The sequence below is a fragment of the Eublepharis macularius genome, chromosome 4 (assembly GCF_028583425.1).
Source record: "Eublepharis macularius isolate TG4126 chromosome 4, MPM_Emac_v1.0, whole genome shotgun sequence".
Lineage (NCBI taxonomy): Eukaryota > Metazoa > Chordata > Lepidosauria > Squamata > Eublepharidae > Eublepharis > Eublepharis macularius.
Window position 1 is genome coordinate 102,352,704 of NC_072793.1, and position 26,236 is coordinate 102,378,939.

At 45.1% G+C, this 26,236-nt stretch overlaps 2 protein-coding genes across 3 annotated transcripts in view; one reads left to right on the forward strand and one right to left on the reverse strand.

The window, feature by feature from the left end:
- The window catches only part of PPM1M (protein phosphatase, Mg2+/Mn2+ dependent 1M), a 35,150-nt gene extending 26,318 nt beyond the window's left edge, over positions 1-8,832 (reverse strand). The window contains exon 1 of one of the 2 annotated variants that reach the window (XM_054978823.1): positions 8,493-8,832. In XM_054978823.1, the coding sequence (XP_054834798.1) occupies positions 8,493-8,734 (242 nt within the window). In that variant the 5' untranslated portion in view covers positions 8,735-8,832. Of the gene's footprint in view, positions 1-8,488 lie in introns of both variants that reach the window. The other variant, XM_054978824.1, reaches the window with a different exon arrangement.
- Positions 8,833-25,005: 16,173 nt separating this feature from the next.
- TWF2 (twinfilin actin binding protein 2) overlaps positions 25,006-26,236 on the forward strand; it is a 77,124-nt gene continuing 75,893 nt past the window's right edge. The window contains exon 1 of the mRNA XM_054976295.1: positions 25,006-25,111. Coding sequence (XP_054832270.1) covers positions 25,087-25,111 — 25 coding nt within the window. The 5' untranslated portion in view covers positions 25,006-25,086. The remainder of the gene's footprint in view (positions 25,112-26,236) is intronic.

Below are 26,236 nucleotides of genomic sequence, written 5' to 3' on the forward strand. Positions count from 1 at the left end.
AGAAAAAAAAACAAGAGGGAGAGCTGGGCACGAGCGGCTGTTTGCTGGGGAGGAGAACTCGGATTCTTCTCTTTGCCCATTTGCCGCCCCCTCTTTGATGGCGCCCGGGGCAGGCAACCCCCCTGCCCCCCCCCCAAGATCCGGCCTTGATTGCAATACAGCAGCAAAGTAGTAGTCAGCTGATCTGAATTACATTTTGACAACAATCTCAATGGCAGTTCATAGGTGCTTTATAAAACAGTCATTCAAATTCATTCAGTCATAAAGCAATACAGGACATTTCTCTTGCTATGCACTGCTACCCTTCAAATTAAGGGGGGGAAACCAGATTTTTTTTCTTATTCTTCCATAGTAAGGCCATGCTGTTCTTCTCTTCCATTCTTAGTTCCTTCAAAGACAGCATTGAAATTTTGCAATGTGCACCAGTTTTGTTAAGAGTGGCAGGACTCTAATCTGGAGAAGTGAGTTTAATTTCCCATTCCTCTGCTTGAAGCCAGCTGGGTGACCTTGAGTCAGTCACAGCTTCTCAGAGCTCTCTCAGCCCCACCCACCTCACAGGGTGATTGTTATGGAGATAATAATAGCATACTTTGTAAATGGGTATTAAGTTGTCCTGAAGGGCTGTATATAAATCAAATGTTATTATTATGTTATGATAAATTACTATTATTATAAAGAGCATGCTGTCACTTCTGCCCCTTTAACTATTTTAAAACTTTTTTGTCCTACCCTAAAGTCTTTGTAGAAAGTCAACCGCAGCATAACTACTCTATCTCAATGACGCAATTGAGTTAAACTAGCAAGTAGAGTTACATAATAGGGCTAGTCAAAGAAAAACAAGAGATGGCACTTCCTTTGTGATGCTCTGCCAAACATCCTGGAAAAAAAATCAATTCGAACTGTACAAGAAACTGAGCAAACATAGTTTGGCAAAACAGTGGGCACCACCACCTCACTCCATTTTACCCAGAGTTTGAGATTTTTAAAGGAGTACCCTTAAATAAGTCATCAATTCATTATTGTTTATTATCTCAGACTTATTCTGTTTAGTAGGGATTGGATCCTACAAATTGAAAGCAGCTCTGTTCACAGAATGAATCTTTCCTGCCTCTTGTTCCCTGTGCAGACTACCACATCCCCCAAAATGCTGCTCCTGGGGTACCCTGAGGAATAGCATGGATTATTACATGGGAGTCTCCAGTGGACCAGGGAAAATGAGTGAAAATTGCCAGCCCCTGTTTGTGGAAATGCCATTCTACTGATAGGGTTGTCAGATCCAGTTTGGGAAATTCCTGGAGATTTTGGATGTGGACACTGGGGAGGGCAGGTTTTGGGGAAGAGACCTCATTAGGGTATTGTCAGGAATTGCCAGGTATTTCCCCAAACACTTCACTGCATCACTCAGGTGTATGAGTTAAAGATGTTTTGTTAAGGGTTAATGCCAGTATCAAGCTACTATGACAATGGAATTGGCTGGAATGCCTGAAGCTAGTAAGGCACAATCAATTATAGAGTAATGTCCCCAGCACAAGGCCTGGAAAGAAGGGAGGGGGGAGAAAGAGGGGTTTAGGTCAGTCTCTGTGTTCAGTCTCCAGGAAGAAGGGGGGGGAGTTTAGTCCAGTTTCTGTGTTGGAGTCAAGGTCAGGCTTCCCAGCTCGACAGGAACTTATAAGCCAAACATCTCTCCTGTAAGATAAGCAGTCAGCAATAGTGCACCAGAAATCAGACTGCCCTCTGCATGTACTCAGAGGCCTATTACTCTAGCAAGATACACTTGGATACAATCAATGCATGGCAGATATGCTGGGGCTTATCTGACAGGTATAATGCCAGAGTCCACATTCCGAAGCAGCCATTTTCTCCAGGGGAATGGATCCCTGTAACCTGGAGATCAGTTGTAATTCTAGGAGATCTCCAGCCACCATCTGGAGGCTGTAAGTAAGTAAACAAAGAGAGATTCATAGGAAGTAGTAAGCCAAAAGCATTTGCCATGAATAGCTGACTAAGACTTGTAAATCTGTACTATGCAATAAATAATAGTAAACTTTTTAGTCAAAATAAACTTTCTTTTGCAAAATGGATAAAGTGCAACAGTATCCAAAAATGCAAAGTGACATATCCAACTGATACAACATCAGAAACTTTTATCAAAGTTGTTACATATGCAGTTCTTTCAAGTCAATAGCTACTAACAATGTAACCAAAGTTAAACCAGTCCTAACAGGCTTGGCATGGCCTATAAACACCTAGATTCAAAATCAGTACGCACAGAAATTGAAAAGCATACAACACTTCTGAAGAAAAGCTTCCAAAGCAGGCATTTTCTCTAGGGGAATGGATCTCTGTAACCTGGAAATCAGTTGTTAAGTCCAGGAGATCTCCAGCCACCATCTGGAGGTTGGCAGCCCTATTCACAGATGGAAGGCAACTTTCAGTCCAATACATCTAGATTCTAAGCAGGACCTTCTTTGGAACAAATCAATTACACATCATTACTCACTATGGCTAGGGTAGATTGCTATTTTCAAAACATCAAGGTAATACAAAGAGTTTAATACTAAAAATAGAAAAGAAGAGGATGCAATCTGACAAACATCACATGAATATTTTTTAAGTATTAAAAAGGTCTCATAGTAATGCCCTCTAACTTCAAGTGTTGTTTCCTGCACTTCGACAAGAGGAACAGCTTTTCCACACACTCCTACTGCAGCTCACTGAACTCTTTGATATGCTGCTTCCGTAGGCCAAGCAGCCCTAGAGAACAGCATGAGAGAAGTTGGGGGTCTGCAGTGGGAGGGAAGAAATAAGGAAAAATCACCCCTCCCATAGCACACAGAAAATCTTTTGAGTCCAGCCCATTTATGTGGCTCAGTTTGGGGCATCTTCAGTTGCTATGGTTAGGCCACAGGCTACAGAAAAGATCACCCACATGTGCCACACATGAAATCTGCTTGGGACAATTATGATACTGTTGGTATACCACTGACATTTGACTCCTCTTGAAATAAACACATCATCCAGCAGCACAAGAATCACCAGTGCTTGTGAACTGATTATTCCTGTGATACAAAGAACAGCATTTCCTTAGCAAAAAGAATGGATGGAACATATCTGGAAAAGGAAACAACACCGATCATTTGCTGCCCTAACAAAACAGCTTAGCTATCTCAGACATTATGCATAATAAAGCACCATGACAGAAGGGCGCTAATCACATTTCTCTTTTCCAATGAGACTATCTTTAAAAGTAGTTAAGTGAGTGCAGAAGACCATGGTGACATCAGGACTACAAACACTCTACCCTTGAAATCAACTCAGAGAGTCCAGCTGGTACAAAATGCCACAGCCCGGCTACTCTCAGGAGTCAGGTGAAGCATGCATATTATGCTCATTCTACACCCATTGGCTGCCCTTCAGTCACCAGGATCAATTCAAGGTATTTGGTTCCAAATACAAAGACCTTCATGGCCATGGACCCTCTTATCTGCGAGGCCACCTCTCCCCTTATGCTCCACCAAGACAGCTTTGCTCACTGGCGCAGGGCCTTGTGCTCCAAAAATGGGTGAAATCAACAACTTCCCATGCATTCTCTGTTGCGCCCCCTGTATGGAAGTTACCAGTTAAACAACTATACGCTACAAGTTGTGTCATTATCTTTCTGGCTTCTTTCCATACGAATGGAGAGCGCTATCAAGATTTTCAGCTCTCCATTGAATGCAATTATTTACTTTTTATTTGGATACTTGGCTTCAAAATAATCTGAACTGTGTTTTAATTTGCAAACTTCATGTTTACAAGAGTTTAATTGGACACAATCTATAACACAGAGATAAGCTGTCATTTTATTTCAGAAGCCTGACTATTCCAAAATACACCCAAGAAGACTGCCAAAACTGAATATTTATCTTTCCTTGTTTTAAATCTTCACCTCTTTTTTTTACAAGATGCAATTAGATACTACAATTGACTTTATTTTGCCCTGTTCCTTGGATTAATTTTTAATTTGTTTCTTGCTTCTGGATTACAAACATTATATTTTATATCACTGATTGGACCATATTTTGCTATTTAGGGTTCAAAGCTATAAAACTGACTTTCTATATATCACTGGGCTCTCCTGGAACTTGTATTTCTTTTTTGGGGGGAGGGGAATAATTAAAACAAAGAAGCTACTGCTATCTGTTGATTGAACTATCCTGTTTACAATTTGTCAAGAGAACTTTGCTATCACCTGCTGGTTGAAGAATGAACTGATCTTTAATATCTAGGATTTTAAAAAATCCTTTTTTTATCTATTGGCTGGAGACTGGACTGGTTTCAAGATCGAGATAAGAAAATTTAAATTGTTATATGAGATTTAAATCTGTATTTTCTAAATACTTAATACCCTTGTCAAATGTTAGTGCTGATTAATTGTTGTGATTGTTAATAGAAAATAAAGGAAAAATTATGATTAAAATATTAGCTGATCTCTATATTGTACTAACTATATGGTGATATTGTTAAATTTGTTTAAGATTAAGACTAAAATTGTATCCAGGGCTGGCCCGCCCATTGAGGCCAGCCCAGCAGCTGCCTCAGGCACTAAGGCGCTGGAGGGGGTGCTGGCCCACGAGCGGGGGTGTGCACCACGGAGCTCAATTGCCCCATGCTGCTGCGCCTGGCCAGGAACACGTGCTGGCAGCAGCAGCACAGGACCACTAAGCGGGCAGCCTCCCAGCCCTCCCGCCCAGTTGATCTGTGCTGCCACTGCTGCCACTGCCAGCACACAGCTGCGGGCCGGGTGCAGCAGGTGGCCGTGGTGGCATGCAGAGCATCTGAGCTGGAGGGCTGGGAGGATGCATGCCACTGCGTGCTGCCCCAGCTGCCTGCCGTGCCTGGCCCGCAGCTGCTGCGCCCAGCCAGGAGCACATGCTGGTGGCAGCAGTGTGGGGCAGCTGAGCGGACAGCCTCCCATTCAGTTGCTCTGTGGGCCAGGCCTGCAGAGCAACTGAACAGGAGGGCTGGAAGGCCCCCCCGTGTGCACACACAGCGGCAGCCCTTAAGCTGCCTCAGATGCCAGCGACACTGGAGCTGGCCCTGATAGTATCTCTCTGTGATCACATGACTATATTGTTATATGGATACGGTTTGGTGGTAAAGAGTGCCCTCAAGTCAGAGTTGACTTATGGTGACCTCTGGTGGGGTTTTCATGGCAAGAGACTAACAGAAGTGGTTTGCCATTATCTGCCTCTGCAACCCTGGTCTTCGTTGGAGGTCTCTCATCCAATTACTAACCAAGGCTGACCCTGCTTAGCTTCTGAGATCTGGCGAGATCAGGCTCACCTGGGTTATCCAGGTAAGGGCATGGATAAGCTTTATGGGACATTTAAGCGAAGAAGGAAATCAGCTAAATTGAAGAAAATGGCAACAGGGACCAGAAAAGCAAAGGTGGAGCTGAGCTCAGAGGATGATATAGTCCTCTTCTTTACTTAATGGAGGTCTTATTCTATTGATTGCACTGACTTATATTCTGTAATCTGCCTTGAGTCTCAACAAGATAGGCAGAGTATCAATAAAAAAAAAATTTAAAAATCCATATATACTGGTGTTTGTTCATAATCAGTACTGCAACATTTATTATAAAGCATGACCAGGTGTATAAACCCCCTTTACTGGTTCTACTCCTGCATTATTTGTGATATACTTTTTGCTGTGCAAACAATAGTCACAACTGGAGATTTGTCAGCTCTTCAGGGATGGGCTGCATAGTACATATAACAAGTGCCTTACCCAGTGTCAATGCAAACTTCATCCCAAGACAAGACATACATTTGCTTGACTTACGCTTCTCTTCCTATATGCTCTGGTTGAGAGTGAAGTGCATGCTCAACTCTCTGGTTGTATCATGTTCACAATATCATGGAATCGAAGTTCCACGCAATTATTATGCTTACATGATTTAGAAATGCTTTTTAGTTCTCCATTAAAACCATCACAGAATAGGATGCTATTCTTCAAGAATGAAGGAGGAGGAACAGAGACTCCCATATCCACCTTCCTATCCCTCTGCTTGTTCCCTCTGACAAGAAAGTCGATGAAAGAACTAAAGTAGATTAATGAAACAGAAATCAAGTGGTACATTTAAGACTACCCAAGTTTATTTTAGTATAAGCTTTCATGAGTCAGACTTCACGTGTCAGAAGAAGAGAGATCTGACTCATGAAAGCTTCTGCTGGAATAAACTTGGGTAGTCTTAAAAGTGCCACTTGATTTCTTGTTTTATTTTGCCACAACATGTGGATTTAGGGCTGACAGCCTCTACCTATGGAAGGCATTCTGTAGATTTAACAACTGTGTGTCAGGGCGGAAGCAGCTTCTGTCACAGCGATACCACTGCAACAGAGGAAACCCCACTTGCCACACTCCTCCCTGCCAAGCAACTATTAAAAGCACAGACATTCCCTTTACTTCAGGTCTAAGCAAATCCTGGGCACTGAAAGGTAGGAAATCATTAATGTGACCATGAAATTTCCCCTACAATATCGTCTTGTGTACAAGTAAATTATATATATCAAGGAACTCTAAGTTGCACCACTGATAGCTGTATAGTTTATTGCTCACTGCCTCTAGGTTTTGTACTCAAGGAGGAATCCCAAGCAATTCTATTTAGAAGTAAGTCCTATTAAAATCCCAAGAAAGGATGATTGCAGCTTACGGCCCTGCTAACAGAACCACAGTCTTTGTTGTCATAACACCATCATGGCTTAAACTGGTGGTGTACTCCACGTATGTCCCTAACAATAATGGTAGAAGTGCTACATAATGTAATTCGCGTGAAAGACAACCCATTATTGTAATTCATGTCATAATTCTGATGTTTCAAAGAAGGATGAGAAATAGACCAAAGTGATCCATTAAGAGAGATTATTGCAGAAGGACTTGAGCCAGGCCTCAAAAGCCACGATTCAAAAAGTACTGAGGATTCCTGAACACTGTCATGGTATTTCTAACACACAGTCCAAAGCACTTCACAGTGACAGCATTTCACAGCCTGGTTCAGTGTGGACCGTCTTACTTGCCGATTAGCCCACACTGGCTAATGATGGGCATTTTCACACTTTGCGCTAAAAACTTCTTTCAGCTCCACTTAAACTAATTGTATTCAAGTGTGAATTTTTTTCACCAGATAGCAGGCTGAATAAATTATTTTGTTAAAAAAAATCAATATATATCTTCTAGCCAATGCTAGTTTTATATTCAAAACTGCAAGTGGGAAAAGGAAATAGCCCAATCCTGTCACAAGCTACTCCTATTGATTTTAATGTGTCCAGGGTCGATTTGCACAGGCATGTATAGGTGTGATTTCTTTGCACACTATTATTTATTTGGATATTTATATCCTGCTTTTCTTCTCAACGGGGACATAAATAACATTGTTCTCCCTGTTTTCTCCTCACAACTACCCTGTGTGGTAGGATAGGCTAAGTGTGCGTGACCAGCCAAAGTTCACCCAGAAAGCTTTCCTGGTAAAGTGGGGACTCAACCTGGGTTTCCCAGATCCTAGTCCAAAAGTATACCCACAAAACCCCTTGACAACTACCTGCTGAAAGGACAGGTACTGAAACACACAGCATTTGGAGCAATATGTAAGAGCTTCCTGCAAGGGCCCATTCATGCATGAAAGGCACCACTTTACATGGCTCTCAAGGGATGACGGATATACATGTGGGAACCAGGCATTGCTCTCAGGGAAGTATGCAACCCGTATGTGACGTGTGAAAGCACTAAGTTATGCCAGCAACAAGCTGAAGTACCCCTGGGAGAATCACTCTGGCCACTAAGTCCAGAGAGAGAGAGCCATGTCAGTTTATAGGACTCCTGACCCACCTTGAAGACTAGCACTGCGTTTCCCAGGGCCTGAACAAATACCAAGGATTCCTCAGCCATTACAAGTGTTAGTTAGTTCACCAAAACCAGGAAAACTGCTATCTCGAGCGTATTTTTATCCCATTCTAAAATTTACATAAACATTTCAAACACTGGGCCTTTTTTTTTTTTTGGCTTGCATTTCATGGTCTTTTAACCCTGCTGTTCACCGTGTCTGTTTTCCATAGTATGTCTGCCAAGTGCCAAACTGGGAATCCACCTGTTGCCCCTGAGGAAGTGAGATCTAGTCCTGGAAAGTATATGCAGGAACAAAAAGTGTCCGTTTTGAAGTGCCACAAAACTCCTGCTACTTCCAGCCAGCCGCGGGTACTTAGGTTAATTACAAAACTTACAGTGCTATCCTAAGCAGAGTTACTCCAGTCTAGGTCCATTGGAATCAAGGAGCTTAGACTGGAGTAACTCTACTAAGGACAGCACTATTAGACGCTGCCTCTAGGCACAGCGACTAAGCAGCGAGGCAGCGGAGCAAACGGGCCTTCAGGTTTTACCCCAACAACAGAAAAGCAGCTCCTCGCTAGGCCGCCCCGGTTCCCTCCCTCCCTCCCTCCCACTCACTCACTCACTCAGCATAGCCCGTGTTCCACTGGAGAGGCCTGTCTCGAGGCGGACAGCGGACGGGTCTCTTGCCGGATTGCCTCTCCTCACTGCAAGAAACTCCACGCAAGAACTTGGGCCGCCTGTACGGCAGTGGCAGGAGCTGCCTTCCTTCGCGCTCCTGCCATTGCGGCTCCTGAGCTGCCTCTTGCCCTCGCCCTGCAGCGCTCCGGCTGCTCAAGAAGCGCCTTTTAAACCAGTCTGAAGACATGAAACGAAGTCAGCGCGGGGTAGGAAGCCCCATCCGCCCGCCAAGCTGCGCCGCGTTCCCTGTCAACTGCGGAGCCGTGGAAGTTAGCAGCCCGGTGGAAGGGGCGCGGAAGAGAGATGCAAATAGAGGAATTCGGCCAGCCAATGACGGCAGCGCCTGTGACTCATTGGCACGCTGCCCGTGACGATCTTCTTGCTCCACCACGCATCCTGTTGGCGAAACCTAAAGACGCCAAAGCGCTCACGTTGGATTTCTGGCAGGCGCTGCCGAAGGTACGAAAGGAGGGAGGAGAAGGGGTACGAGGCCTCCGCGGAAGCCATGCTCTCGGCAAGGGCACCAGGCCGGTAGCCACCCCTTTCAAGCCTCCTGCAGCTACTCCTCAAGGGCGCCTCAGTTTCTGAATTCATAGTAGCCCTGTTCGCAGGTTACAGGGAAGGCACGTACCTCTGTAACAACGCAAGTTCACTTTACAAATGAAACTGAGGACCGGTACCCAGATAAATGCGGGATTTCACTGACACATTTAACTGCCTGTGCAATGAATGTAAAATGTGAATTACTCAACAGGTGTATAAAGAAAAATCACTGTGTACGGATTCTATGTGCGTTCATTGTAACTTGTGGACAGAGCTAGTGTGACTATTGTTATAAACAGTATGGGGTTCTAGATATGCCTGCCAAAGCCACACATCCCTTTATTTATAGCTTGTTAACTTGCAGAATCTGCAGGATTTGGCATTGGCTGGTAGCAAAAATGTTTTTTAGAATTCAGATGGGCATTCACTTAGGGCACAAGGCCAAAAGAAGAGTAACCCTTGCTACCTTGCCCAGTAGTGAACTTTCAGCGATTAGTCAGCACTGCAGGCCACTTTTGGAAACAGACTGATAGACTTCAATTTGATCAGGCTCTTACACACTCAGGTTCTTTCATTATAATCATCCACCGCCACCTATAGATGATGCCACCTGATCGTAAGCCTCTTCCTCCCTTCTGAAGATGCACAGAAGAAAACGCTGCTGCTGTTCCAGTTTGATTGAAACAGCACTCCAAGAGTACTGTGTAGAGATGCTCTAAAACCTGTCAGTTCAACTCATGACTTTTCCACATCTTCTGCTCAGAAAGCTAATTAATCAACAGGCTGTTTGGGTATCCACAATCTCCTTGTGATTTTCTGGCACCAACAGATGAGTTGCAGCAGGGAATCTGTTGCAGACTGTGGGGGAAAAGGAGGTAACAAATATCTATGAAGAAACCTGTGATGTGTAGAAACACAAAAAAAGAAACACAATATCTGAGAAGGTAGCATACAAAAAAAGTGTTGGCAAGTATGGAGAGACAGAGTTGCAGAGACAGGAGATGAGGTGGGAAACTTGTATTTCATATTAGCCTTTGATGAAAGGTTTGTTGTTTATGATCCAGCCCAGTCAGTATTTTTAATTATTATAGTGATAAATGAAAGCTTTAAGGCTTCAACGTCTTTTTAACTTATACAGATATGCATGAGTTCAAAATGCCACAGGGCAATCCTAAAAATAGTTTCCTGAGAGTAAGACCCATTGAGAAGACTTCAGTAGGATTCTGAGTAGTCCTGATAAGGATGGCGTCGTAAAATGCTTTTCTCTAGTGGTACAGCCCTTTTGAATTACAAAGTAATTTGACTCCAGAGTGATTTTGGTTGTACATCTCTAGTCTATTCTAGTGGACATATTTGGGCCACGAGTAACATCCCAAGTGAGAGATGCTGCCACTTGAATGTGCATTCTGGTACTTAGGCAGCTCCTCTGTGCCTTGGGGTAGTTTTGTGTTTATGCCACACCAGCTCAGTGAGTGCTCCAGCTCTTCTCCAAGAGTACCAGAAAGCATAGTGGCTGTGTCACTATCTGCTGACTGCACTTGTGTCTTATAAAGAAAGTCTTGAAGGAATAAGTCACGTGAAGCTGTTTATACTGAGTCAGACTTTTAGTCTGTCAAGGTCAGTACCATCAACTCAGACCAGCAGTGGTTCTCCAGGGCTTTGGGATGAGGAATTTCACATCACCTACTACCTAATCCTTTTAATGGGAGATGCTGTGGGGACTGAACTTGGGACCTTCTGCATGAAAATCAGGCCCTTTACCTACTGAGCTTTGGCTCACCCAAGTCTCTCGAGTAGCTTAGCTTTTGTGCCTTTGCCATCCCCTGCCCTGCAGAGACCAGATGCTGTTCTTCTGTCAGACTGTAAACATTTCACTTTGGGAAGAAATTCTTACTTTAAAGATGTTTCCCGTAGCATTATCTGTGCAAAAACTGACTCTGCTGTTTGCAGATGTAAATGCTGGTTTTGCTTGATGGAGAGTTTAAATCTTCCCTAATCCTTCAATTACTGGCTTGTCCATTAAAGCAGATAATCTGTCCTCTGTTTGTGCTTCCTGGAGGACAAATATGGATGGGCAGCTTTTAGATAATCTTAAAATAACAGTGGAGAGAGAACTGGGAAGTGAAACCAACTATCAGCAAAAAAGAAGGTACACTACCCAAAGCAACAAATAGAGTTAAAAAAAAACAGAAAAATAATCTAATACAGACTTATTTGGGAATAAATTTCATTGAATTCAGTGGTTATAGTGAATGTTTACATCTGAATAAACATTAAAAGTCCAGCTGCACATTATACAGCTATTGAAAACCCCCCACTAACTGCAGATAACCAACTGTGTTAAGTTGTTGCAACAAAAACGAACAGGACTCCTGAGGCATCTTAGAGATGAACAAGGTTTCATTTTAGCATAAGATTTCTCTGTCATTACCAGTATTAATTAGTTTAGCAAAACTAGGAAGCTACCAGGTGCCCCAGTCTCCATGTGGGAGAGAAAGGGCCGCCACCCTGCAGATGGCTACCCTACTGCTTTCCTGAAATCTAAACCACCATGAAGTCACAGTGGTGGTGGCTTAGTCAGGTTCAGCTGTTGATCTCCTGAGCTGCCTGAAATTCAGGAAGTACAGGGGGAGGTGATCGGTGCCTGCTCACCCAAGCCCTCAGTGGAGGAGACACCTGTTCCATGCAAGCTGTGTGAGTTGAGCCGCCCACCTAGTCAGCCAAGCCCCTCGTCATGTAAGTCCTGTGCTATATAGGGAGGAGGTCCCACTCACCTGGCCAGGCTCCAAGCTGGACAGGCGGGGGGGAGGGGGGCTGCGGGCTTTTTCTCACTCCCTCCTGCAGGGGCAGCCCCTTCCCAGTGATTCTGGGGCCTTATCCTTGAGTTTTGCCTAGGGCCCCAGAAGCACTAAGATCACCCCTGACTCCCTGGAAAGTGCTCCTAGAGACCCAGTTTGGTGTAGTGGTTAAGAGCGGCAGGACTCTAATCTGGAGAACTGGGTTTGATTCCCCACTCCTGTACTTGGAGCCAATGGAGTGACCTTGGGTCAGTCACAGCTCTCTAAACCACACCTACCACACAGGATGTTTGTTGTGGGAATAATAATGACACTCACTTGTTAACCACTCTGAGTGTGGCACTAATCTGTCCTGAAGAGCAGTATCTAAGCACAAGGTTATGCCGTGAAAAGTTTCACCTGCCAATTTTCACACTTTAAGCCTCTGTTCAAGAGACAGAACACTTTTTCTCCAGGTTCTGGAGTCCTGGTTGATTGGGCTTATAAGTAAAAACAGTACCATAAAAACATCATACATTATCAATACAAAAACACTAAAGAAACTATTAAAAATAAGCCAGGGGAGTAAAAATGGCATAAAATAACCACTGAGCACCCTAAAAATATCCATACAACAGATCTCAGACCAGAAGCAGACTACAAAACAGTTAAAAAGATAACACCCATTAGTTAAAAACCTGGGTAAAAAAATGTTTTGGCCTGGTGCCTAAAAGGTAGCAAGGTGGGAACCAGGCAAGCCTCGAGGCTAGGCATTCCAAAGGCAAGGTGCCACAATTGAAAATGCCCTGTCTCTAGTTGCTGTCTTCACCTGTGAAGGATGGGGCACAGAGAGCAGGCCTTGAGAGGCAGATGTTAACTGGTGGGCTAGCCAGTATGGAAGGAGGTGGTCCTTTACCAAGCCCAAATCCATTTAGGATCTTAAAGGTAAAGACTAGCACTTTGAATTGTGCACAGATGAGTAGGCAGTGCAGATTTTTCAGCACGGGGGTGAAATGATCCCTTTATCAAGCACCTGACAAGAGCCTGGCTGATGCATTTTAACCAAGTTAAGTTTCCAGACCATTTTCAAAGGCTAGACTATTATGCTAGTATAAAAATTTGTTAGTGTTTAAGATGCCACAAGACTGCTATTCTATTGCCATCTGACAGCAATGCTTATTCTGTGAACCTAGGCAGATCATGAGAAGGACGGCAGGAAGGGTTACATCAGTGCTTAGTTCTCCTGGCCCCTTCTTACATGCCCAGGGTAATGCCGATCACCACTTTGGAGTCAGGTAGCAATTTTCCCCAGGCCAGTTTGGCTAGGGATCCTGATAGGGTTTTGCCATCTTCTGGACATGGAGCAAGGGTCACTGGGGCTGTGGGGAGGGGAGGTAGTTGTGAATTTCCTGCATTGTGCAGCGGGTTGGACTAAATGACCCTAGAGATCCCTTCCAACCCTATGATTCTATTTTCATTTTATGTTAGAAATACAAGGTCTTGCTTTGCTAGAACATGTTCTTTTTATTAGACTAGGCTTTGAGGTATTTATATTAACATCTGACCTTTGTTTATGTAGAAGTGAGAGCAGATCAGAGGGAGTTCTCATGCAAATACATGTTCTGCTTGGTTTAGGTTTGATATGCAGTTGGTTAAAGAGGGAGCTGTTTTAAGCCTCTTATGTGAAAGCACCTGACTTCCCATCAACTATGCCACCTCTCTTGAGACAAAGTTAATATTGTTCAATCTGATCTGATCCCTGTCACATGAAGAGATGCTGGAAAAATGGCATAGAAATATTTTATATAAACAGCTTTTCCTTTTGGTAATGGAAATAAATGTGCAGATATTGTTTTCAACCTTAGTTTCACAGATATACAAATGTGACAATCTGAGGACTAATTGGTCTGACAGGTAAAGTTGTTGAAGAAATGAGGCTGGTGGTGATTGCTTTACAGCAATGAGTAAATATGCTAAATTTGATCAATTTAGCTTCCTCACTTTCATCAGGATGGTTTGTACAAGAAATTACATCCACCCTGAATTAGTTGGGTGGGTGGAGGATAAATATGTACTATACAGATGCATGCCATGTAGTAGGTCCAGAGGAATTAGCCGTGTTAGTCTGTAGTTGCAAAATAATGAAAAGTCTAGTGGCACCTTTAAGACTAACCAACTTTATTGGGGCTTAAGCTTTTGAGAACATGTTCTTTTTTATTAGAACAGTGAAAACAACATTTTATGACCAATACTGTATGGCTCTGTGGACTGTACTTTTTTCTTAGACTTCTATACCTTTGAACTGGAAGTAAGTTTAATTTATTCCAAGAGCATGTTTAGGATTACAGGTTTACACTCAATTACTGAACACTGTACTTGTAAATTAGTCTTAGTTATTTAAAAGGCCCTTAATTCTAAATACTTAGGCTCAGGGTCCTCACCTACTTTGCATTACATTATTTTAAAACACACTGAAAAATTACGTAGTGGTTAAGCTCTTGGTCTGTGAGCCAGGAAAACTTGGTGGATGAGATATTTTATGATATGTCCAAATTCTTCCCCCTGGTGATACACTTTCAGCACTTAGTAGATACTGGAGGAAGTAGCAGGTGAAGAAATCCTATCTAGTTATGAACCAATTAGCATCAGAAGCAAGGGGCAAGCCCCTTCCCATCTTTGGATAAAATCTCACTTTCACACTCTGATGGAGAGTATAAAAGTGCTGTGGACAAGATTACAGGGGTGCACATGCACTTTAACCCTTCGGCTCACTTTGGCCACTTTTAATAAGGCGGCAACTGAAATACATTCAGTGCGAACATATAGACTGTTCTAATTGGAGTTCTAGTTACTAGAAATAAATTTTCATTCACTTTATGTAATGAAATCTGGGGTTTGGGCTTTATTTTTAGTTGTCTTTGTCGAATCTTGGCCTTTGCTACAAGGTTAGGCCCTGCTTCTTTCCCAGATTGAGAAAGGGAGGGAAAAGTGAAACTAGAGGTCTGAAGAGCAAGACCCAGGTCGGGATTTCCAGGTTTGAGCTTCTGAGAGTCAGAGCTCCCTTCGCCAGTTCTGAAGGAGAACTACAGCCAGGAACAGGCCTGTGAGCACTGGGAAGGCATAGGGTGGTTAGGTCTCCTTACCCTCCTGCTGAGGGGAGGGGGGGGGCTTACCCTTTAGGAAAGCTTTCTGTGCATACTCCTGCCGCCAACGCAATGACATCACTTCCGGCAGCCAGCATGATGATGTCACTCCCGGAAGTCATGTTGTTGCGCACTGCTGGAAGCATGTCAGCTGCAGGCTTGCCCAGGAGGTATTTTGCTTCCTGGGCCTGTTCCCCACTTCTTCCCCTCCCATGCCAGCCAGGTGAGTGGTGGCCTGGGGTGGAGGCTGGGAGCAGGGGACCCCCCACCCCCCACCAGGGGACTGGCAACCCTAGGAAGACATCAGCAGGGGCTGGATACATTACAGGAAATTAATTCTTGGAGTCTTGTTACTGGGCTGAAACTCATGGTAGAGGCTTTGGTGACTGTTAGGACAGCCGTGGGAAGTGAGTTGTGCAACCAGTGCATTTCTACTTCTTACCAGCATGCACAGAAAGTAGGGGTCCCATTCCCTTGGGTGGGGGCAGGGATTCCCCACTCCCAGCCTCCCCCCCCCCAACTTTTCACCTGGCTAGTGGGGGATGGGTGGGTGAGGAAGATGCAAGAACAGGCCTGATGCCACTTCCTCATTGTGCCGGGAATGACATCATTCCTCATACGTGGTGCACACACCCCACCCCCGGAAACTCCTTCTCTCATGCACTGGTTTCAAGTTCGGGGGACCTGGCATCCCTAACAAAAGGCCTAGTTAAAACCTCACTTCTCAGGACCCAGTTATTACTTCCCACCCCATCTCAATTGAAGTTGCCTGCTGACATACCTCATTACATTCCTTATTGCTATTAAGTACACGCCATTACAGTTGTTGGAACTCACCTGGGTTGATTGTTGGAACAGAAGTGGCTCAGCATGTGGGGACACTGGGAGGGGGCATAATTTTCTCCCTTACATTAAAAGCAGGCTGTATTTGCCTGATGCCTCTCTGTCTGAACTAGAAGCTTTTATCTGACTTTCTGTGCTTTTCATTCTCTCTCCCCCCTCATGGTTTTACAGGACACTTTCTGCAAAGCTCTCCTATACAAGCATGCCAAGAGGCTCTTATATTCTCACTCACTTGCAGCCAGATTAGTTGGCCACTTGTAACTGGGAATAGTGTTATTTAGATTAGGGTTCTATTTTTCTTCTCCTACTACAACAATGTAAGTGAAATGTGAATCAGATTCAAAAAAGTAAGTTTTATCTACTGCAATAAACTTGCTTGGAGAATGTTTTACCAAATGTGATTCCATGCTTTCCTAACCTTGCAACTTTGCTACAAAGAACAAATGCCCCTAGACAAAACAGAGGTGCTACAGGTGGGGGCAGGGAGGTCTGACCTGGAAAATGGGTTATTTCCTGTTCTAGATGGGGTTGCACTCCCCCTAAAGTAACAGGTTCATAGCTTCAGGATGATACTGGACCCAGGCCTCCTGTTGGATAAACAGATTGCAGCAGTTGCCAGGGGTGCCTTTCACTAGCATCAGCTGGTGAGCCAGCTACAGCCCTTCCTCTACAGGAAAGATCTTGTGATCTAAGTACATGCCCTGGTAACATCTGGATTAGTTATTGCAAGGTGTTTTACATGGGGCTGCCCTTGAAGACTATATGGAAGCTACAGTTGATACAGCATGCTACAACCAGAATGCTGACTGGAGTGGGCTGTAGGGACCACATCACTCCAGTCTTGATCTGTCTACATTGGCTCTCAATTTGCTTCCAGGCCCAGTTCAAAGTGCTGGTATTGACCTTTAAAGTCCCATATGGTTTGTGGCCAGCAAACCTTAATAACCGCCTTCTCCCCTATGAACCTACCTGTCCACTTCAGTCATCTCTGGAGGCCTTGCTTTGGGTGCCTCTGCCATCTGAGGCTACATGGTAGGCAACAGAGAAAGAGTCTTCTCAATTGCACTGAGATTTTGGAACTCCTTCCCTAAGGAGATCTTTCTGTCCCCCTCTATCGCTGTCTTCCACCAGTGGGTGAAGACTTTGTTGTTTCATTTGGCATAGCCCCAATAATTGTTACTAGCTCTCCTCCCTGTTCTTGGTGTTATGTTTTTTCAATTATTTTTATACTATTTAAGTGTTTTAAATTTAAATTTTTAAAGCATTTTAAATGTTTTAATGTTTGCCTCCTTGCAGAGCCTATTGGGTAGAAAGTCAGCATACCAATGTTTTAAATGAATAAATAAAAAAATAGACATGCCGGCCCTGAAGTGCCTTTAGCACTTTCTTCAAAGTTACCATGAGAGAGATGCTATTAATCTCTATTGATGTTACAGTAATAATAACAATAACAACATTCCATTTATATACCGCCTTTCAGGACAACTTAATGCCACACTCAGAGTGGTTTACAAAGTGTGCTATTATTATCCTCACAACAATCACCCTGTGAGGTGTAGGGGGCTGAGAGAGGTCTGAGAGAGCTGTGACTGACCCAAAGTTACCCAGCTGGCTTAAAGCAGAGGAGTGGGGAATCAAACTCAGTTCTCTAGATTATAGTCCTGCTGCTCTTAACCACTACACCAAACTGAATACTGTTCTCAGCTCTAGAAAGCTGCAGTGCCTAGCATACATGTGCTCATTTAACCTTTAAACAGTAAGTGGTGAGCATCTTTCCAACACAAGAATTTGCTATTTTTGTGAACTGTGCGCTACCGCTCTGGAATTACCAGTTTTTGAATCATGATTTAGGCTAAAACGGAGCTGAGAGACAGATATTCACAGATCACCTGGATATGCCTCTATTTATCAGAAAAAAGAAGAATCATATATGAACAGTGGTCCAAATATTGTGGTTAGAGAAGCTTAAGTTGCCAGAGAAGTTGGCACACTTCAATGTTACAACCGGAGAAAGACAGAAGAGACAAAAATACTCAGATGAATCCACCAGGTGGCAGCAGAATACCAAGGCAAGTTTGTTGATATCCATGAAACTGAAGCAGCTTTTTCTAACCACTGATGGCTGGACATAGCGTTATCAGGCAAGCAGGCCTGGCTATAGATGGCGTGTAAATGGAAGAATTAATGTGTGTATGCGTGTGTGTGATTGCATAAAATATGTATTTTTATTTTTGGTACTAATCCAGAGTTTCACAATATGCTTTGCCATCTTACTCAGTTATGATGTTCAGCTCAAATTAATGAAGTGTGGTACAATGAACAGGATATTGCATTGGGATTTCAGAGATACATGCTGGGTTAAGAACATAAAGTAACTGAATGCATTATATCAGACACAACAGTGCCTATCCAGGATCTTAGACATTTAAAGAAAAGAGACAGTCCAGTCTTACCGCATGTAAAATCCTTTGCTGCTATTCTTCATCATGAAGATTTTAATTCGTATACAGAAGCCTGAAAGTGCGATTGTGAGCAATGTCTTAGCTATGCCAGTGCATCTGCAGATGCACTGGGTGGGTGGCAAGGCCTGCAGGTGCTCCAGTAATGTAACCTCAAGCTAGTGCAGAATTGTCGGTGTCAAGGGTATGTCCTGGGCAGGGAGGGGCTTAGTCATGTTCTTAAGCCTCTCCAACCCCAGACGTGCCTCTAGTGCAACATTATGTCGCCACAAAAACATCCCATAGAGACTATTACAAGGAGAAAATATAACCGTACTCCCTCAGCACTGAGGCCCCCAGCAAGATTGCACCCTCATGGAGATTTTGAAAATAAAAAGGGCTCTAAAATAGCATTGTGTCCCTGTGGTGGACTTGGGGCATGGTATCATCTAGTTTGGCCCTTAGACAGTTGGCAACCCCGTTAACCTGACTTAAAAATACTCCAATTTTTCCAGTGGAAATACTGTGGGAAGTCCTTGGGGGAAATGGGGGTTCCTCTGAATTCTTCTGGCTTTTCTAAGGCCCTTGCCACTACTCTACAGACACGTTCATCAGCGTGGTCAAGTGGTCTGAGGCATCAGACGCAAGACAAGGGCTTTGCTCCACAGAAGCATTTTTGTCTCCAAAGGGAGGTTCAGATCTCACTCTGGGCAGATTGCATTTTGTCTCTTTCACAGGGAAAATGCTTTTATTGATAATCTTGCAGGAAGCCCAATCCGGTTGCTGGTGACCAACAGTTGGGTTGAATTCCCGATAGGATGGCTGAGTGATCTAAGATACCAACTTAAGCTACTGCTGCCTGGGTGTTCTGGTTGTTCCTGATGTGTGGGGTTCCAGTCTCACTACTGACAGTGGCAACCTTCTCTCCCTTGCTGGGACTTCCACCTCAGATACCTTGCATGAAATTGCTGCATCAAGTGTTTGGAATCCAGGACCATCACCACCCCCTGGATCCGGCCTCCCGCCTGCTGCTGACACTCACCCTACCAATGGAGCCCAGTCTGTGAAGTCCACAGGGGCGTGGGGAGCTGACTGACCTGCTCCCTGCCAAGTCTGACCCTGAAGAAGCCAGGGGGGCAGCCAAGACCAATGAGCCTTGCTGTACCAATCTGATAGCCAGCAGGCCATATCCTACCAGCTGTCAGGTGGCCTTCCCAGGCTCCCCAGAGGCAGTGGCTCTTTGAGTCTCCAAGGGGTGCCAGATGACCCACACCCCCAAGCACAAGATTGGGAGGCAAGAATCATGAGGCCTGGGGGCTCTGTGAGAACGAAAGTGGGGGTTGGAGCCAAGGGAGACCAGCCTGGGCTAGTTAAGCACCACAAACTCCTGGCCAGGGAGAAGTTGGTTGGGGCTGCTCCTCTCTCTGCTGGACCACCTCAGAGACACCAGAGAGGGCAGGAAGCATCCCAACAGGAGGAGGATCCAGGTGGCTTGAATGCCCCCTCTCCTCCACACCTGAGATCTCAAAGGAGTAGAGGAGCTTGCACCTTCAGCTGGTCCCAGCACAGGAGACATGTTGGCCAACACCATGGCAACTTAGGGGGCTTGATTCAGGGGAAAGCCACTGGATAGGGGTGGGATTGATCATTGCTCAGAGAAGTGTCCATCTGAGTGAAAAGGAGAAAAGCTTACACAGCCCAAGTACAGACCTGGGGAAAGGCAAGGACTGCCTCCTTCCTAACTGCAAGGGATCATGGGAAAGGGGCCTCAGGATGGCCAAGTATTCTAAGATGCCAGGCTTTGCTTCACGATGTGGTCTCTGAAATGAGGTGTGGGTTCAAATCCTTCTGCTGACAGCCTGTAGTCTGTCCTTTTAACAAGGAAAACATGTTTTTTGCCAATGAGAGTGCAGGACACCCAATCAGTGAAGAGAGCATTTTCCAGGATTCTGGAGATCCTCAACATGGCACCTGTCAATGAGTTTCATGGCGCTTGCTTCCTAAGTGCTTCCAGACTCAGGGCCAAGCTAGAAGTGATGAATTACACTTGAATGGCAAGTGAACAGACTCACATGTATTCCTCCTTGTTCACTTGCGCAAGTGAACAGGGAGGAATACATGTGAGTCTGTTCACTTGCCATTCAAGTGTAATTTGTCACTTCTAGCTTGGCTCTCATTTTCTTATTTCTTTTCAAGTTCTCTTTTCTTTAGTCCTTTCCTGCTGTTCACTCTCCTTCCTCCTAATCTTTCACATTTCTTTGTTATCCTTTCCCTTCCAGTTTGTGTTGATTCTGTCTCTACTAAACCCTGAATCAGTTCTGCAATTATGATGGAAAGACTTCGGTTATGGTGATAGGATAGCAGGCGGCCAGGGTGGGGCGGGGCGCAGAGCTCAGTCCCATCCACCTCCAATTATTTCCATGTGGCAGCCAGAGCTAAAAGGGTAGTCAGCTTTTTTGAGCTCACAGCTTGAATCCATTTGTTTTCTTTTGGGGCATGAATTTACTTGAAACTTCTTGAAACCACCACAGCTCCTCCAACAGCAGAAACAAAAGGAAGAAAAAACGCATTCTCTATGAGGAGTAAGAATATCAGGAAGAGTCAGAAGAGATGAGGAAAGACTAATTGTAGAATAGGGGATTTACATTCCCCCAGTCTCGGCCATGGAGAATGGGGTCTCATCCATCCACTCTCCTAGCAGCTATTGAATCCTGAATACCTACAAACACACAAGCATCAAATAAAATGCACTGTATACAGGTTAATGGACCCTCACTATTAGCTTCAATAAGATCCTCCTATCCCTGGTCCAGCAAAGGTTTTCAGATAGTAATTAAGGCCAGCCACCACAATTTATTTTAACAGGACAAATGCTTTTGAGAAATGTAAGCGCAAGCATATTTACATAGTAGATCCCCACAACCTTCAGATTAACCATATTGAAATGACCCCCTGGTGGCCATTTTGTGGTGGTGCCAACTAATGTGTCTCAAAATTCTAAACTGCCCACAGGCTCAACAAGATTGAGGATCCCTACAGTAAAGGATCCTGCTTCTCCTGCAGCAGGAGCAGACACTGAGCTGCCTGCAATAGCAGAACACAGTCCGTTAACACCATAGCGGCTTGTTAAGTCTATTTTGGTTTCCTTTGTTGTGTATATATAGCAAATATACATTTGTTCATTGCTAATGACTGAAGCTTCCTGTACATTGTAATGATTCTCCATGTAGCTCATTGTTTCTGCAATTGTACAAGCATTCACATTGGCAATGGAGCATCACCACAGCAATTTTCCATGCATTTTCCTTGCCACAGTCCCCCCCCCGCCCCCGCCCCATGCCTCCAATTGTCCTCCTCTGCATCACTGGAGGACTTTTTTGGCCTCTTAAAACTTGACAATTGCTAGATTACTACTGCACAATAATGTTATAATGGTCTGTTGCCATGATCCAGTGACTCCTCGGAATCCCCAGCATTCATTTTTTAAAAGTCTAGCCATTTTCATTGTGGAGATATTGCTTCAATGAAAAGGGATAAAGATCTTCTTTAAAAAAACTCCAAAACCTAGGAATGTAAAGGGACTAATAGATCATGACAATAGATTGTTATATTATTTCGCTTTAGTGATATCACAACTGCTGATTTTTTTAAAAAACTCAGCTGATTAAAAAACAAATCCTGAAATAGCATTCTGATGGAGGGAGAAAATGGCAGCCACGGGGGGGGGGGGGGGGGGGGGGGTAGGGCAAGGAAAAGAGAGTTGGTGTGGCATAGTAGTTAAGTAGCTGGGCTGCAATACAGCACTTTGCTGGTTCAAATCTCATTATTTCCATGAACTCAGCAGGTGGCCTTGAGTAAGCCACTTCTCTCAGCCCCAACTCCCCAGCTGCATTGTGGGATAACAACACTGGCTTTGCTCACTGCTCTGAGTGGGGACTAATCTATCCAGCAGGGAACTATTGTTATTATTATTAAAATGGAGTCACCATAGGCAGACCTTCAAAAACGCACACCACCTCAGCCATGTGGCATGCAAAGGTACTTTGATTGTGACCTTTACAAAAAGATCATATCAAACCAGGTTTGAAAGGAAAGATCTCATCAAAGCAGGGAATACCTAAAAAGTAGACAATTGAAGACATCAAATGATATCTCCAAAAAAGCCACTCGTGTGGCAACAAAACTGCATATCACTTCCAGTCAAGATATAAAATACTTACATGTAGCACATTTGTTTGATACCAAATGTGTGGAGTTAAATGTATGTGCCAGGGGACTCAAGATTGTAGAATTGAAGGCTTGAAGACAGTAGTCCTCAAAACTTCAGCAACTTCTGATTAAAGAAATTTCACCGGCCCCCAAACTATCCCCTCCTCTCAGCACATGCTTGTGAGCCCTTTTTAAAGAGTATGCAGCAAACTGTATATCTCTTTGGAAGCCTTCATCCACTTGCATCTTCAAAACAATACAGTGACAACCCTCCACTACATTTTAAAAGTAAGTTTAGGAGGTGATGGTTCAGGGTACATGATTTTACAGGGCCACAACTCAAAACACCCACATTGTCTGGGAGGGGCTTTGCTCAGGAGACAGCAAGAAATTTCCTTATTGGTGAACAACTTATAGGTAGAGATCAACTGAACAGAGATTGAAGGAGCCGGGGAAAAACATTCAGAGCTGCTTATAGAAATAGACGACCAGCATTCCACAAAACCTGAACTTCTGCTATTCAACTGAGAATTGCCATTGGCTATTATTAAAATGGATGCAGCGTGGCATCTCTGTATTTCTATTGAAAGTTTATCAGTTCCATTTTACACAGGAAGTAATTATGATGATTGTATCCGGGCTGAATCTCCTTGGCGCCACTCAGCCACTTAAGAGGTCCTAGGACCAATAAACACATTTTCTGGCTAGTGCTCTTAACATCTTCCTCCCTTTGAAAGAGAGGGAAGCCAGTTTTGAAGTCTTCCCCTCAGGTGGCTAAAGTTGCCAACAAACCTGAAGAAAAATACTCTGTTCCTTTAACAGAGGTGTGACTAGGTTTGCCAGGTGTTGGCACCCTAGTGGGAGAATTTGGGGTGGGTATACACAAGTCTTCAGTGTTGCATCGGCTCACAAAGTCACTTCCAGCATGAAACTGTAAGTGACATCATCACATCTGGTTAATACTCAAGGAATCCTAAACAAAATGAACCCTGACAAAATGATGTCTCTTCTAGCTTTGTGCTCAAAGTGATGTCACATGCTAGGATACAACTGAAGAGCACCCCCCTCTTTACCCTCCTACTGGCCTGTCCAGTGATGGCAGGGGATGTAAGAGCTCAGGCTGGGAGACCTAACCCCCACTTCCCCATTTAATATGTGGAAATGGGAAGTAGAAGCTTTTCATAGCATGGAGGTAAATATCATCACCTGGTAAATAATATCCCATTAAGCCTCTATTAAAGGAACAGGACATTTTCCTCTAGGCCAGTTGGCATCCGTACGGGCGGAGGAGAATCTTTGGCCCCATTCCTGGAGTACAGAGTGCTTCATGTTCATGTTAGGCAGGTGGGTGTAAGAAGGGCATGCCTGTGTCCTTCAAAAGGTCCAGCAGAGTCCTTTTAAAGGACCTCTGTGGATCCCTGGGGTCTCTGGACTCCAATTTCAAACACTGCAGACAGGTTTGTGGTCTTCCCCTCTGAGGAACTGACAGATCACCTAAGAAAGTGCCAGTTCACACCTGCCAATGTGTTTTGCAGGACAAGGTCAGTTTCAATGGACAACCTTTTTCAGGAAGCCTGGCCTTCTCCATTAGGGATCTCTCTCTGAGGTCCTTAGGATCAGAGTCTGAAAACCACTGCCTGAGGCAAAAATTCCAGCATCTGGTTGAACCACATTATAAATACAACTACGAGTATAACTAAACACCTACCTCCAAGCATCCTTAATAACTAATAATTACCGTTAGGGTGGAGGCATCGCGTGGGCAACTGAAGCCTTCCAGCAATTTGCTTCTCCAGATCTACGTTAAGCTATTCCATGCCTCTCTACTCGTTTTGTTGACCTTATTTTGATTATTTCTTTTCACGGGAACCATTGAGGATATATACAGGAAACGCTCCCGAGTGGTCCATGAACCCGAGGGCTCCAGCACTATTTCTCTGGACCCGCTCTCAACGGGCGACTGACTCACACTATGTAATCCGCCTTCAATCTCAGTAAGAAAAGCGGACTAAATGACCTGAATCTCCCCAATTCTTTCTCGATAAATCTTATCATTCGGGAAGGGGTGGGGTGGGGATTTTGTATTTCTGAAATGCTGACAGTTATTATGGCGCATGCCAGGAGGACCCGGGGGCGGACAGTCCCCAGAGCACTCTGTCCTGCCCTGAATCCTCCACTCATCCGTTCCCTCTCCTGGATTGCCCCTCCAACCTCCCGCCGCTGGAGGGCCCCGGGGTTGGATACTGAGCCTCTTTCACGGCGCAAGCCTATGCTGAGCCGATCGCAGTGGACATACAAAGCAGGAACCGTGCATAGAATCGCAGCAACGGCATCTCCGCACACGGCCTATCGCAGCACGCCCGCCCCTGCTCCATCCCGGAGACTCACCCGCAGCTCTTCCCTTTTTTGCCCCGCGCCCCCGACGTGGCGATCGGCCCTCCCAGCGGGCGGGCCCGGCCGAAGCCCCTCCTGCCCAGGCCACAGGAACCCGGAAGCGGGCGGCGCTGTGCGGGGAGCCGTTTCCTGCCCAGCGGAGAGCGGCAGCGGTGGCGGTGGGCTCTCTTGAAGCGGAGCTGATCCGGAGCCATGACTCACCAGACCGGCATCCACGGTAGGGAAGCGGAGAGCCTTGCAGGGTTGGCGGCGCCCCTCTTGCCTCGCCCGGACGATGCCCTACGCCTGCAGTGCCGGGCTCCATCGAGCCTCGGCGCTGGCGGATCTGCCCTTCCCCGGCTTGCCCCCCGTCCCCCGGTAATCCCCTTCCCCAGCTTCTCTTGCCCGAAAACCTCCCTTACTGCCCCCACCCCACCCCAGGACAAGGCCGGTCTTCGAAGCAGACGTGCCGGCAGCGAGGCTGATGCAGTCGGGTCGGTGTTTGGAAAGGGTCTCTGCTCCAGCTCAGACGCCTGCTCCGTAGATGTGCAGGCTTCGGAAAGAAGGACGGGCGTGGGGGGTAAAATGAAAGGTGTTTGGGGATGAAGGAACCTGTGCTTATTTCTGCTTTATGAGGTTGAAGTCGATGGCCCACTAAGCCCACATCTCTCACCTAAGTGCCGGATAATCTGCCCCGAGAGTATCCTTTTGGGTGCTAGTGTATCGTATTGGTAATAGAGAACTTGGGATGGCCTTGTCCGAGGGGGCATGGCTCGCCTGTTTCTGGGTAAAAGCCTGTGAACCTATGGGAGCCCTTGTTCCTTTACGTATTCTAGAAAGCACTGCCTGCTTACAGTTAGTTACCTTTGCTGTCTAGCATTTGCAGCGGTAGCTACTCTTGGTGATTCTTTTTATCTAGCAGCTCCATCCGACTCAGCCTTCCATCCTTCCGAGGTCGGTAAAATGAGTACCCAGTTTCCTGGGGGTAAAGTGTAGATGACTGGGGAAGGCAATGGCAAACCACCCCGTAACAAAAGTCTGCCAAGAAGACGATGTGATGCAACGTCCCCTCATGGGTCGGTGATGACTCGGTGCTTGCTCAGGGGACTACCTTTACCTTTTACCATCCATGTGTTTCTTTAGCATATGATCTTTGTGGGTGTGCTGCACTGATACGCCCTCCCCTCAATAATTATTTCAGATCCATGGCAGAGGGTGACATTGCTTCTTGGAGGGCAGTTCGACTTTCTGCGCTCTGCAAAGGGCTTGGTAATAACGCTGTTTTCCATAAACAAGTCAGCTTTTCTTCTGCTGCTGAATAATCTCTTAACATATTTAGCTCTGCAGTGTGAATCATAACTGC